The sequence below is a fragment of the Lingula anatina genome, chromosome 9, assembly GCF_051362555.1.
Source record: "Lingula anatina isolate TDL-2025a chromosome 9, LinAna3.0, whole genome shotgun sequence".
In the NCBI taxonomy this organism is placed as follows: Eukaryota; Metazoa; Brachiopoda; class Lingulata; order Lingulida; family Lingulidae; genus Lingula; species Lingula anatina.
The window spans coordinates 433047-447308 of record NC_141775.1 but is presented as its reverse complement, the minus strand read 5'-3'; the positions used below and the strand labels follow the sequence as shown (position 1 = coordinate 447308).

At 35.6% G+C, this 14262-nt stretch overlaps 1 protein-coding gene across 4 annotated transcripts; it reads left to right on the top strand.

Moving 5' to 3' along the window:
- The first annotated feature begins 3 nt into the window (after nt 1-3).
- LOC106171557 (multidrug and toxin extrusion protein 1) lies at nt 4-14063 on the top strand. 4 transcript variants are annotated; one of them, XM_086995193.1, is made up of 20 exons: nt 4-191; nt 2051-2185; nt 2643-2779; nt 3526-3627; nt 4759-4827; nt 5098-5146; nt 5744-5843; nt 6153-6195; nt 6559-6603; nt 7201-7298; nt 7669-7766; nt 8385-8498; nt 8800-8867; nt 9194-9302; nt 9913-9988; nt 10449-10518; nt 10983-11115; nt 11444-11541; nt 12127-12211; nt 12742-14063. In XM_086995193.1, the coding sequence occupies exons 2-20, from the start codon at nt 2062-2064 to the stop codon at nt 13023-13025; spliced, it is 1902 nt and encodes a 633-aa protein (XP_086851319.1). In that variant the 5' UTR covers nt 4-191; nt 2051-2061; the 3' UTR covers nt 13026-14063. The 4 variants fall into 4 exon arrangements, with proteins under 4 accessions (XP_086851319.1, XP_086851321.1, XP_086851322.1 ...); XM_086995194.1 differs by lacking the exon at nt 4-191 and adding an exon at nt 214-366; XM_086995195.1 differs by lacking the exon at nt 4759-4827.
- The last annotated feature ends 199 nt before the right edge of the window (nt 14064-14262 follow it).

The window sequence follows — 14262 nt, the reverse complement described above, 5'->3', positions numbered from 1 at the left end:
ACAAATTCTGTTCGAACAATACATTTTTGCACACCTGGGAACATGTTGTGACGAAATGCGGTAAATTCATGGCTGTTCTGTCAATATATTAAAATGGTTTTGAGATGTGAGACTGCATATTAATAAGCTTATCTTAGACTCAGGAGCAGACGGACGGGAGAGAATTTTCGGTGAACATGCTGTGAAAACAGGTAATTAACTCCGTCTTTCCACTTGTATTTTTCCATTACACCAGGCTTTTTGTCAAGATAAAAATGGAATTGCTACAGTGGTGTTTTAATATAACGTATGCTTTGGTCTTGTAAATTAGGCCGCCATAAACCGCAATGTTATACAAGCACTGAATAATATGTATACAGCGACTGGGTAAGTGTATGCACCGCGTAATGTTAGGATAATTTTTATCTTCACGTTTTACACTTAAAAAAGGAAACGAAAAATGTTTAATGTGGAAATTAACAGAAACAGTCACTGCATATGTGCTGAATATATTTTAGATGAAATGACCGAAAAATAAGTGAAAATTTGCAGCCGCCTATTTTTTTTTTTTTTTTTTTTTTTTTTTTTTTTGAAAAGACTTCATGACAGCTAGTGTACATGTATGTAGCGCGAGCAGTTTTTTTTTTTTTTTTTTACAGTTTTTACATATAAACGACTTTGCATGTTTTACTAGTTTCTTATAAGTTATATGACTAAACATAGTAAAATTGCTGAATCATAAACTAAATTAATCTCTTGTTCAGTCAAACAATGGCTTCAAAACTGCACCTTTTTTTGTTAATTTTTTAGTTGTAAATTGACCTACATGTATTTATATGTTCCTCCAGTTCATGCAGGCACATACACAACATGATGTAGTACTGCATGCACATACAGTTTGCACATTGCATAACATCATGTTTACTGCAAATTAAGTAGCTTTACAGGTATGCACATTGTATAATGATCATGTTTACTGCAAAGTAGCTTTACAGGTATGCACATTGCATAATGATCATGTTTACTGCAAAGTAGCTTTACAGGTATGCACATTGCATAATGATCATGTTTACTGCAAAGTAGCTTTACAGGTATGCACATTGCATAATTATCATGTTTACTGCAAAGTAGCTTTACAGGTACGTTTTCTGCTTATTGTGTGGAAATTTAACAGTCTAAAATTTTGTCATTATGAGTAACACTACTAGTAACACTCAGAATATATATATATTCTGATTAAAGTAGATCTGTGTACTACAAGGTAGCTACTCATAATGACAAAATTCTAGACTGTTAAATTTCACACATATATATATACTCAGTATATATATATATATATATATATATATATATATATATATATATATATATATATATATATATATTTTTTTTTTTTTTTTTTTTTTTTTTTTTTACTAGTAGCTTTGGTTGTAAAAAGTGCTAGTAGATCATACATGTATTTAAAAAAGTTTTACCTGCAGATTTCATTGCCTTTCAAGTGAAGATACGGGGTAAGGCTTAGAACCTGCATACATATATATAAGCAGGGTTCCAATAGATAAACCCAGCCATCACAGATCTTAAGACTCACTGGTTTTGTTAATTATTAACTTTATCTAGAAGGAGCTTACATGTAGATAACAAACCCCTGAGGTAAGTGCTAGTACTGTACGTACCTGTCAGGAGACCTGGACCTGGGTTTATATAGCAGAGTCATTGTGCTGTAAGTACTTTGTCAGCTGACAGAACCCACCAAAGTTGTTTGCTAGTACTAGTAATATACTGGTATGTGTATGTACTATATGTTTGTAGTACCAGTACTAGTACATACTAGTACTATTGGCAGTAATAATAATCATTATCATAATCAGGGTCAGATTGAGACCCTCTTCTGGGTCTTCTGGGAGACGGTCAGATTTTTAAGTTTACATTGGCGAGTATCTAATTTTTTCTGCCGGAAGATGGCCAAAAATAGAGAACGGATCAACAAAGATAATTTGGAAGACTGTTAGAAAATATCTCAGGATCTGCCCCTGATAATAACATATCTGTGAATGTATATGATTTCCAGAACTTGTGAAGATGGAGAGAAGTGAAGGGGAGGAGTCAGAGGCAGAGAGCGCAATAAAACCTGGAACACCTGCCAGCAGTCCTGGAGCAAAATGGTACAAGACATTCAAACATGGAAGTTCTGATGAAGATGAAGGTATGGTGTGTTGTGCATGTAGAAGGAGCTTAATTGAAAATCAGCATATAGAAATTGGCATGTAGAATATCATTGTATATGCGGAAGTGTGGGACCTGTGACATGTTGCACAAATAAAAAGACATAATTAAAGCCTGAAAATTGTTATGTGACCAGTAAAACTTCAGAGGCTTGTTTGCTAAACCTTCTGCTAGTAATAATTTGATAAAACCATGTACATTGTACAGTGTACTAGTAGGCAGACTGCCAGTGTTGCAACATGATTTCATAATGTAAAATTCAAGAAATAGTTTCCACCGGTTCAGAATTTTGTTGTATCTATCTATAGTATTGTATTTGTATATACCTAAAACATATATACTAGTATAGTAAAGAGGGTAGGTAATCTGAATTATTCTGATGACCTCTTGTGACTGTGAATTGCGTACAGCATCATTCACCTTTACAATTCCTCTAGAGATGGACATTAAGTATGAAGTGGTGTACAAGCAAAGAGAAGCCTGCTGTACAGGTAGATGTGGTGTCTGGCATGTTATATTCCCTCATGGCTACAAGGAAGAGTTTGTAGAAGAGCTGAGCCTTGCCTGGCCTATGGTTAGTTTTATAAGATTAACTGTGGACTTGTAACATTTTTTAATGTTCAGTATATTATCATAGTAGTACATGTACAGTAGATGTTCTGATAGAGAGAGAGTTAATTCACAAGAAGAAGTAAGGTCAAGATCCCATTCCCCCCCAACCCCTACCCCACCCCACCCCCCTATCAACCCCAAAGAGATTCCTAGTCATGACTAGTATGCAATAAAATATAATATATCTAATATATTGTTAGTTTAGAATAAGTTGATGTCTGTTTGCATACTGTGAAATATTATAGCACATAATTGTCATACAATCTCTGCATACATGCTGTTGTATTCATTGTTATATACTATTTCTAAATAACTAATTTAAATGTAAATGACTGGGAGGTGAGTTTGACTGCTGGCCTTCCTACATGTACACTTCCGAAGGAAATGTCCATTGTATTGTTTTTATGGCCTGAATTGGAGAAGAGAAGTTACTGTAGCTTCATTTGCAGGAAATATAGACATAGGATATGGAATTTGAGTCCTTTTCAAATGCAGAAAGTCTTTAATGTATGCAATTATTTCAGTTTTATTTTTTGATAACAATGACTCAAAAGAAGATTCACTGAATGTCACAGCAAGATTTTTTAAAAATCTTTATGAAGCAAGCCTCACAAAATCTCTTGCAGTAGAACTAGACTTGTCAGTACAAGTACTTGGTTTCCATGACAACAGTGATCTTAGCCAATGAAATCTGTTGTCTCATTGCAGGTAGTGACCTTTGTGTTCACGTACATGTTTGGCCCAGTGGCTATCATGTTCTGTGGACATCTGGGGACAGCAGAGTTGGATGCTGTGGGGCTGGCAAATTCTGTAAGTACCACCACCATGGTTTAGACCCCATTCCCATACCTATTGGGATCGGTCCATCTCCTAGGGGATTCTAGCTTAATTGCTAACAGCTTAAGTGGCGCTGATGTCTGCATGCCTACTGAAGCTGCTAAATGATAGTTAATTACCCCCTAACAGCTTTGGAAGGCATACCAGACATTATAGCCCCTTAAACTGTGTGCAATTTAGTGAGAATCCCCATGGAGATGGACTGATCCTGCTAGATTGATCTAGGTATAGGGATGGGGTCTAAGATTGTGTTATCATAAACCCATCGTAATCAATCTAACTCTGCAGGGTTTCTCACTAGTAATCAGCTTAATTGTCTGGAACACGCCCTTGAGTAACTGGAGAGTAATGATTGTTAATTACCCACAAGCAGCTTGAGTAGTCATGCTAGACATCTAAGCCCTTCACACTGAATGCAGTTTAGAGAGAATCCCCACAGAGTTAGATTGATCTGGCTAGTATGATGAGTTAATAGGAATGCTTCCTTTTTGTCTGAATTGTGACTTTTACTATTTGTACATTAAAAGCACTCTTTGTGTTCCCTTTGTTTTCTAATTAAGTTTTTGTTTACTATAGAGTGTCACAAGATGTACAAAAGTGCACAGCTATACAAAGTACAGTAAATGCACAAGAGTACACAGAGTAGTATGGTGGTAAAAATTCACAGTTAATAAAAAGTTACTTGGTCACGCGCAGAGCATGACCAATCTGTGTTAGTCTTGTATAACTCAGCATAACATGTACTAAAACAGCCCACAAATTACAACTGTACATGTTATTATTTGCTTTGTTGTGATTAGCACTATTTGGGGTAGTGCTTCTCAGAAAAGAAACAAAAAATCCACCAAACTTATTGGTGCATTGAGTAAATCTATTATAGCCTCAGTGAGTAATTATTTTGATTTATATTTGTTTTAATTTTTTTCTACAGGTAATTTAGAGAACTAATGAGTGTTAGCCCCTTATATTACCAGTGCACAGCAACATTTCCCACCACAACTTCCTATTTTGAAATTTCTATCATCACAATAAAAACCACCAGTCTCTATCTTCTTTACTAGGATAACTTACCAATAATTCCACTGGGTTGTTTTTCTCCTACAGGTAATCAATGTCCTGGGGGTGTCTATAGGTGCTGGGATGACAACTGCTTGTGACACTTTATTTGCTCAGGTAGGGTGGCACATGCTTTTAGGGGTTATCATTTACATCAGTATTATTGTCTTCACTGTTGTTATAATTATTTGTTATTATTTATTTATTTATTTATTTTTTACCTCCGGTGGCTTGGTTGGCATAGAGCACTGACGAGCAACTCTTTTTATTTTTTAAGTTTTGTTTACTGTTTTGCCTTATTTTATACCTGATTTACGTTTAAACTCTTCAGTGGGCAGCTGTGTTTCTTTTGTTTTTTGTTAACTGTTCTATCTTGTCATACTGTAGACATTTGGGAGTACTAACAAGAAGAGAGTTGGAGTGTATTTACAGCAGGGTAGGTACATATGGTTATATTATAAAGAAAAATAAAGAAAAAATGTATTAGATATAATTGATAAATTTTAGATATCGACAAGTTTTTGAGAACATAAGATGGATGGGAACAAAGGATTTTTTTTTTTTTTTTGTATTTTAACCACACAGTCTTTTTTCACCTTACTCAAGTAAGAAACTGAAGATGTGTCATTAGATTTGCTCACTATATAATGGCTAGATTTGTGAAATATGTCAGTGATATCCAATACTGTGATATGAGATAATGCTATAATGGTATTTTGATAGGTACACATACGACACAATAATATTGATGCACCACATAATAATGCTTGGCTCAGCTTGATGTGTGACAGTAAATATGTATGTATAATATCATCATAATTGATGTCTGTCATGAGCTCCACATGTACTGCATCTATGAAAGGTGTAAATCACTTCATGCAGGTGTGATAATCTTGTCTTTGTAGAATAAACACATGTACTGTAATTGTGAGAGGTGTAAATCACTTCCTGCAGGTGTAATAATCTTGTCTTTGTAGAATAAACACATGTAGCTGTACTATATCTGTGAAATGTGTATATTGTCTTCCTGCAGGTGTTATAATCCTGTCTTTGCTGTGTTTTCCTTGCTGGGCACTGTGGGTTAACATAGAGAGACTGTTGATTCTAGTGGGGCAGGATCCTGAAGTTAGCAGGTAAATTTAAGTGTGAAACTGCACCCTTAGCAAAATATCAGGCCTGCTGCATATTTGCTGCAATAGTGCTGCAAATGAGCAGCAATAGAATATTTATATATAAATTAACAGTCACTGACAACTTGGTACTGCTTTCAAATTGTGATTTGAAACCCTGAAGGGCCGTTATTCTAAATAAAAGGAAAACTTTCGCTTATTATTACTATTATTATTATTATTATTATTATTATTATTATTATTATTATTATTAGTTCATTTTATTATATGAAGGCACATGTTTCATTTTTAGACTTTTTTTTTTAATTTCAGGTTGGTTGGAGAGTATCTCATGTATTTTCTCCCAGGACTTTTTGTAAGTAGCATTAACTACCATTTTGATATACACATATGTATGAAATGGTATTGTTTTCATGGGTTCTCACTACATGTACTAGAATCATATAGTTGTTGTTTTATAATATGAATGTATCTTAAAGTTAATGTGTTACTGGTAACAGTATATGCTTTTGATGAGAATACTTATTTATGAGTATAATTGATGAAGATTTAGGAATACCATGTGATATTTTTATGTTACTGATAAAGTTGCAACTGAAGATGACTGAAGTGAGGATAAATTTTCTAAAAATATGATTATTTATCAGTACAAACATTATTATTACTAGCTATCATGAGAGTAACATTTGATTACCTTGGTGACTTTTTTCTGTTCCAGTTCAATTTCCAATTTGAAATAGTGGCAAAATATTTGCAAGACCAAGTGAGTGTTTCTTAGTACATGTAGTAAATGAGAATTATAGCATCCAAATTCTGTAATGTACCTATTAATATATACTTGTATACCATAAAAAATAATTAATAAAAGTAAGATATGTAACATATTCCATAGTACTGTAAACACAATCTCTATAGTCAAGTTCTACAAGTAACATTTATATGGATCTTGCAAGTAATCTATTCAGCTGAATCACGCCATATGCTCAGTGGTTCATTAGGATCAGATAATTAGTTTCTTGTATACTGCTGAGCTAAGTTAAGCTGTAGCAACTACACTTAAAGGGATGATTCCCAATGAAAATTGTTCTATGTAGATCGATCTAATTCCATAGGGAGAAATGCAATCAGATAATTGATAAATACACCTCCTGGTATTGAATAGAATAAAGAATAGCTGGTTATTACATATATGAATATGTTGGAAACAAGAGGAGGTATATTAACCTGATTGCATTCAGCGAGAGTCCCCACAGAGTCTGATTGGTCTACATAGAACAGTAATATCATTGGGAATGAACCCTAAGTATGCCTGTAGAATTCATATGAAGTGATATGTTCATGATTATTGATTTCTTCCTAGAACAAAGTCTACCCGACCATGGTAACAGGACTTGTGGGGAATACAGTCAATGCAGCTTGTCACTGGTTGTTTGTGCTGCAGGCTGGTCTGGGAACACGGTAAGAATGTATGGACTGATAGTGTGTGTGTGTGTGTGTGTGCGTGTGTGTGTGTGTGTGTGTGTGTGTGTGTGCGCGCACTTGTTCATTGGATCACAATTTTAAGTAAATACAATTTTCATTTTATGATGAATTCTCAAAATTGTTTAAACTACATGTTCGTTGGATTTCAGATTTAAGTAAATACAATTTTCATTTTATGATGGATTCCAAAATGTGTTTAAACGCTTTTGTGTCCATTTTCAGTTGTTTGTGATATTATTACATGTCTGGTGATTGAAGTACCCTTTATGCCTTTCCATAGTTTTTGTCATAAGTCAACTTCTTAAGTTTATAAACACCTTAAGCTTATGTTATTGTGTTTTTACAGTGGCTCTGCTATTGCTCAGGTTATTGGGTATGCTGTCATGTTATTCAGCACGTTAGCTTATATATGGGGAAGTGGACTCTACAAAGACACTTGGGATGGTGAGGGCTTTTTGGAATACCTCTCTCTCTCTCTCTCTCTCTCTCTCTCTCTCTCTCTCTCTCTCTCTCTCTCTCATTACTACTGCTTTTTTATACTTTTTTATTATTTTTGGGAGCATTTTCTTACTTTCATAGAAGATGAAATAGTCAGTATTGTAATATATAATAGAAAAATACTGTGTGAGGCTGTCATGCAGCACTAATTTGGTTTTCCAGTCAGTACTGTGTTTAGATCAGTTGTAACATTGTTTACTTGCAGCATTTCATTCTTAGCCCAGACTATTAGATTGATCTTCTTTTCTCGTGTGTGGACACATTACTGGTTTAACCAGAAAATTGGTCACTCTCCCAAGATTAATATTACAGGGACAGATCCAGAGATATTTTCTGGGGTCTTCCAAATTATCTTGGATGATCCATCTCCCTTTTCTGACCATATTCCGACAGAAAAAATAGATACCTGTCAGTGATAACTTGAAAATCTGACCGGCTTCTTGAAGACCCTGAAGGCAGCCTCAAGCCACCCCTATATTATGTAATGTGATGTTTAGTCAACAATTTTCAACTTCTTGTATGTTTGAACTAGTAAGAGGTGACATGACCAGAGCATGATTTCAGGTTGGACATGGGAGTGTTTTGAAGACTGGGGAACATTTATCAAACTGGGTGTCCCAGGATTACTGATGATTTGTATTGAGTGGTGGAGTTTTGAGATAGGGACTATTTTAACAGGTAGGAGGCACTAGCTTTAGAGAGCATTCACAATGGAATGTTTGAACTAGGTAGAGCTAAATAACTCCACGGGGACTCTCGCTGAATGCAATCAAATGGACAGGTTGACGCTTCCCTTGTTTCCGATATACTCAATAATTGTCATAATTTTACAAAACACTCCATTTTTAGAATGGAAATAGAGACAATTTCTACAATGAAGACTAAATGAAAATGAAGAATTCTAGACAGTGGACACAAATTATATTTATGTTATCATAATGTTAGGGTTATAATGTTTTAATAAAATCTTTATTTGTAGGTATTGTGGGCAAAACAGAACTTGGAGTTCAATCAATTTTATTCCAATTAGAAAACTTTGTTTACATGGTGAGTGAAATTACACTATGCCTAGCATAAAAAACCAAGAACTTTACCTGCGATGTGTGTCACTCACTCACTCACGGTGATACATGTCTTTTCAAATTGGTAATTGTAGCTATAATTAATTGGTAGAAATTCCCATAGTAATAAGTACAACAAACTTTTATAGACCGTTGATCTCCTTTATATGCTCTGTGCCCTGTGTTTCAGATCCCAATGCATGGGTGTATTGGGAAAGTCTAATCTACTAGTGGGACAAGCACTGTGGTGGGGGGAAGGGGACAACATAGGCTCATTGTGCTAGTTTCTACCTTCTCTGTCCTGTCTTTCAGGTCCCAATGGGTATTGGTGTAGCTTCTTCTATAAGAGTGGGGCAGGCGCTGGGCGGTGCAGACCCTGCAGGGGCCGTCACAGCCAGCAGAGTGGCTCTCTCCATGGTGTGTAAGTATATAGTGGATGGGGTAGTCTGCCAAATTTCTGTGAACATTTTCTGATCTTTAGGACCAAGCAGGTAGTGTATTGAATTGCATGGGATAGGGACATTTTAATAGAATCATGTGTCAATTTTGATTTGACATTATTTAAGATAGGAAAAAGTTAAAGGACTCACAGATCTCAACTTAAAACTCACATTTAATACTTACATTGGCTGATCAATGTCAGAAGCTGCAATTTTTTTTCTTGACAGCTGTTAAAAAAATTTCCAATTCAATCGCCTGATCAGTGAGCACTATATCGTGTTTTCGCCTCGGACCTGGGCTCAGCTCCGCCCTGGGACATAAATGGTACCTGCTGTCTCCCCACTTTGCGCTCAGCACTAAAGGGCTAAAGCAGGGGTAGAGTTCCTGGTCTGGCAGTGAAAGATATTGTTTGGTCAATAGCTTTCAGTGCCTTGTATTAGTAACACAGCTGGTTGTATTCTCCTCAGGGAGGGGAGAAAGTCAACTCCAGTCTGCATCAGGGCAAAATTGACTAGGCGGCGAATGTAAACAAAGCTGAGATGCATGAGGAGTGTGGTATACAAATAATGAACTCTTTCCTCTACTTTAAGGGGTGGTTGCCCTGGTGATGGCTGGTCTTATGGTGGCTTTGAGGTGGTACTTCCCCTTGGCTTTCACCAATGATCCGTGAGTATTTTACACAGGCTGTGATTACTCAGTAGATTTAACTTGCATTTCAACCTGTGTTCATTATTGGATTAATTAAATTAAACCAGCTATTTGACTGTGTATTTCTGAAAGGCCTTGGCAGGTGTAAGATTTCAGTATTCCATCTTTAACATATGGTTATGTTTAATACTCATTTTTTTAATAAAAGAGCTATTGAAGTTTGAAATCTTATAAAAAGAACTTAACTGGACATTATTTGACTTAAATGTAGGGAAAAGTAATCATTAGATTGCTTATTAGAGTTAAATAGAGTTAACTTATTATGTTTTATTTCATTCTTGTAAAGTAAAGTTAAAAATGAGAGTTAAAGAGTGACTTTCTGTCATTTACCTCTTATAGAATTATAGTGTTTGTTTTTAATTATTTATTATTATAGCATGTCAGTCATATTTTTAAAAAACAATTTTTTTGTCTGTAGAAAGGTGATATCATTGGCAGCAGATGCAATCCCTGTACTGGCAATTTTTACAGTGTTTGATGGCACAGCCGTAAGTGATTAATATGATATGTTTACATGAAAATGAATAACGGACCGTTTGAAAAATAAATCATTGCAGGCCATTTCTCATAATAAATCTTAGCAGTGTTATGCTGTTTAAATATTTTTTGGCATTGTTTTTGTTAGAGAAGCATAAAATAATTATTTGGACCCCATCTTGACTTTTGGAATGTGATTTGGTAGAAATGTGAGCAGCAAAAACATTCAGTCAGTTTAGGAAAAGGATGATGCAATAATTTTGTATAATATCCAGGAATGCCCCTTACTTAATGAACATTTACAACCAAAATAAATTAATTTGCATAGAAAAAAAGGAACATACCAATAATTTCACAAGGCCTTTTTTTGCTTGGTTTTTCAAAATATTACATAAATATTTGAAATAAACTGTTTAGCACACTGGTATGTGATCCTACTATTATTTTCTGTTTTTTTCTTTTCTTTTTTTTCCAGGCAGTTTGTAATGGAATCCTACGAGGAGCAGGCAAACAAACCATTGGTGCTATCATCATATTTGTCTGTTATTACATCATAGGCCTTCCTATATCTATACCTGTCCTCTTTCTGACTGATCTCACAGTGAAAGGTAAGTATTGACAGTCCATTAGGCCTGTCATCATATTTATCTACTATTATCTCATAGGTCTTTCTACTGGTATTATCTGTACCCATCATCTTTCTGACTCACTTCTCAATTTGATAATTTTTTAATTTTTTTTATTTATTCAGTTTAAAATTTTTGGAAAACATACATGTGTATATTTACAAATAACATTCAAACCTGTTGATATTCTTTGTTCTATAATTTGTAATGAAACCTATATTATGAGTATATAATTCTTTCTTTCTGACCTGATAGATTTTTGGTCAAAGATTTGGTGATTGAAATATTTAAATATAACATTTACTTTAAGGCTTCTGGATGGGACTTGCTATTGCGCTTGCAGTAGAATCCCTGGCAGCTTTTATTGTGGTCCAGTGCTTTACTAAGTGGGATAAAGAAGTATTAAAGGTATATATCAGTTTATACTCTTGTCTAATGTTAATCGTAAAACTGTGGTCAAATTTTGCAGCAGATCAAGTCTTTTCCAGGCCCCAAGAGGGCCTGCAAAGTAATTGTTTGGTTTCCGTTTTCTGGACATGAGTGGGAGCAGCTCTGGAGATATTTTTAGACAGTTTTCCACAGTATCTGTGTTGATCTATCCTTCATTTTTGACCATCTTCCCACAAAAATTGGATCCCCGTCAGTGTAAAATTGAAAATTTCTGACCATCATCTGGAATACTCAGAAGAGGGCTTCCATCCATCCCTGATGAGGTTTACTAAATAACTATTGTCCATCTCCTCAGGCCCAGGTGAGAGCAGGTGTGTTAGATGAGGTTTACTAAATAACTATTGTCCATCTCCTCAGGCCCAGGTGAGAGCAGGTGTGTTAGATGAGGTTTACTAAATAACTATTGTCCATCTCCTCAGGCCCAGGTGAGAGCAGGTGTGTTAGATGAGGTTTACTAAATAACTATTGTCCATCTCCTCAGGCCCAGGTGAGAGCAGGTGTGTTAGATGAGGTTTACTAAATAACTATTGTCCATCTCCTCAGGCCCAGGTGAGAGCAGGTGTGATAGACGAGGCTGCAGGTGATGACCAGCAGGTGCAAGAGAGGTTCCAGTCAGACTCAGAAGCAGGTGGGTGTGTTGGTATTTAGGCACAGGTGGGTGTGTTGGTATTTAGGCACAGGTGGGTGTGTTGGTATTTAGGCACAGGTGGGTGTGTTGGTATTCAGGCACAGGTGGGTGTGTTGGTATTCAGGCACAGGTGGGTGTGTTGGTATTCAGGCACTGGTGGGTGTGTTGGTATTCAGGCACAAGTGGGCGTGTTGGTATTCAGGCACAGGTGGGTGTGTTGGTATTCAGGCACAAATGGGCGTGTTGGTATATAGGCACAGGTGGGTGTTTTTGTTTTCAGGTGTTGGTATTCAGGCAGACTGGTGTAAGGGTAGTCAGGCAGATTGGTGTTTGGGTCAATGAGACATCTTTATATGGAGATAATTTTGTTTTGCTAAGCATTTAGCATGACTTGAAGTAATTTAAGTTAGATATTCTTTGTATTAAGGTAATTTATGTTAGATTGGTAACACTATCCCATTACTGAACGATTTAAGAGGATACACTAGTTGTGAAACTAAGTTAACCAGAAGCTCATCTTACATTTTTAGAGTACTCAGATTACCACAGCGAGTCAGAGGCTAATAGAGACAGTGCATCGCCTTTATTACACACCAGGCGGAGCCGGTCCAGGACAAGACGCCCCCGCAGTAGGTGTGCTACTCAGAAACGCTACATGTCACCTTATACCGTCCTACCTGACAGAGAAGTCCCTGAGATCAAACATGGGCAGCTGTCTAAGGGGCAGTTAATTTTTAGAAGAACTTTGGCATTTTTGTTTTCATTTGCTTTATTAGGTGCTGGACTTGCAATACGATTTTGTTTACCAAAGTAAGGTTATAGTGCAATAGTGGATATGAAAGATATGGCTGATTGTGTACTTATAGATAATGTAAAATGTTGTGTATACAATTTTCAGCAGTAAGGCACCTTTTGCGTTACAGCCAATATTAAATTAAACCCATTAGATTGGATTGGAAACATTATTTTTTGTGGTATTTAGTTCCAGATTGATTCTAGTCAAGAAAATACTTGATATTTTAGAGAGCTCTTGCATGTTTGTTTTCCTTTCTCTTACTTTTTATCTTATAGTGGGCTTTCATTAATGTATTTTTATTTTGCCTTATTTATAATTTTTTAAAGATGTTTCAACTAGAAAAAATTGTTTAATTCTATTTCATCTCTGCTCCATGGACAGTTAACCTGTGAATTGATTTTGTTTTTATGTTTACAGTAAGATGATACTGAAAGTGGCAACATCATGCATCCTGCTTTTTAATTTAGTTTTATTGCTGTTATAGTTGCCATTCTTTAGTTGTGATAGAAGTGATTGTTTGCAGGGATCTCTAGTTACCTGTTACATATTGTATCATGTTCTTAAATTGTGTGTACTATTTTAGAAGCCCCTGTGTTATCAGGGGAAACATGTATGTTCCTTCTTATGATGGAAGCTCCGATCATTGTTGTGAATTTAGAAAAGTGAGAACAAAGTTTACCAATCTTTTCTCAAATTCTGAAAACTTGATTGAAAACTTAAATTTGTTGTTTGAAATTCGATTATATATATATATATATTTTTTTTTTCATGTAGCCCCAGTACTACATCAACTCCATGTTAAACATGCAGCTGAACACTCTGTCTACATTTTAGAATAGCAAGAAGTGCCACTCTGATCCGCCTATTCAATATCCCATATAAAATTGGATTTATTACTGAACTAGTCAGTGCAATTCTGATTCTATTGTTAAACAAAATGTTCGAAGTATATGAGTTGTATTTGAAATGCTTTTTTAGAAAAAAAGGCCACCGATGCCACTAAGGTAATTGCTGTTATCTTAGAATCTTTTTAATCGAGTACATTTTTTGTTCATCTGTCTGTCTGTTTGTTTGATTTTGTGTGTTAGTTTGTCTCTTGTGTTGGTCTTTGAACTTTGGCTAGACCCAAACGGCTTTAGGAGCGGCTTCGGAGCACTTCTTTTGTCCCTTGCCTTTCCCCTGTAAGTTAATCTCCGATGGTGGCACTACCTCTAAATCTGCAACGGCTGTTAGATTTTTAAAATGTAAGACTTTT

What these genes read in the sequence shown, in the direction of transcription:
- LOC106171557 (XM_086995193.1), top strand. Translation starts at nt 2,062, where the DNA reads ATGGAGAGAAGTGAAGGGGAGGAGTCAGAGGCAGAGAGCGCAATAAAA. An exon ending in GTGACACTTTATTTGCTCAG is followed by an intron (nt 4,828 to 5,097) that starts GTAGGGTGGCAC and finishes GTCATACTGTAG; the next exon opens with ACATTTGGGAGTACTAACAA. An exon ending in CTACAAAGACACTTGGGATG is followed by an intron (nt 7,767 to 8,384) that starts GTGAGGGCTTTT and finishes GCATGATTTCAG; the next exon opens with GTTGGACATGGGAGTGTTTT.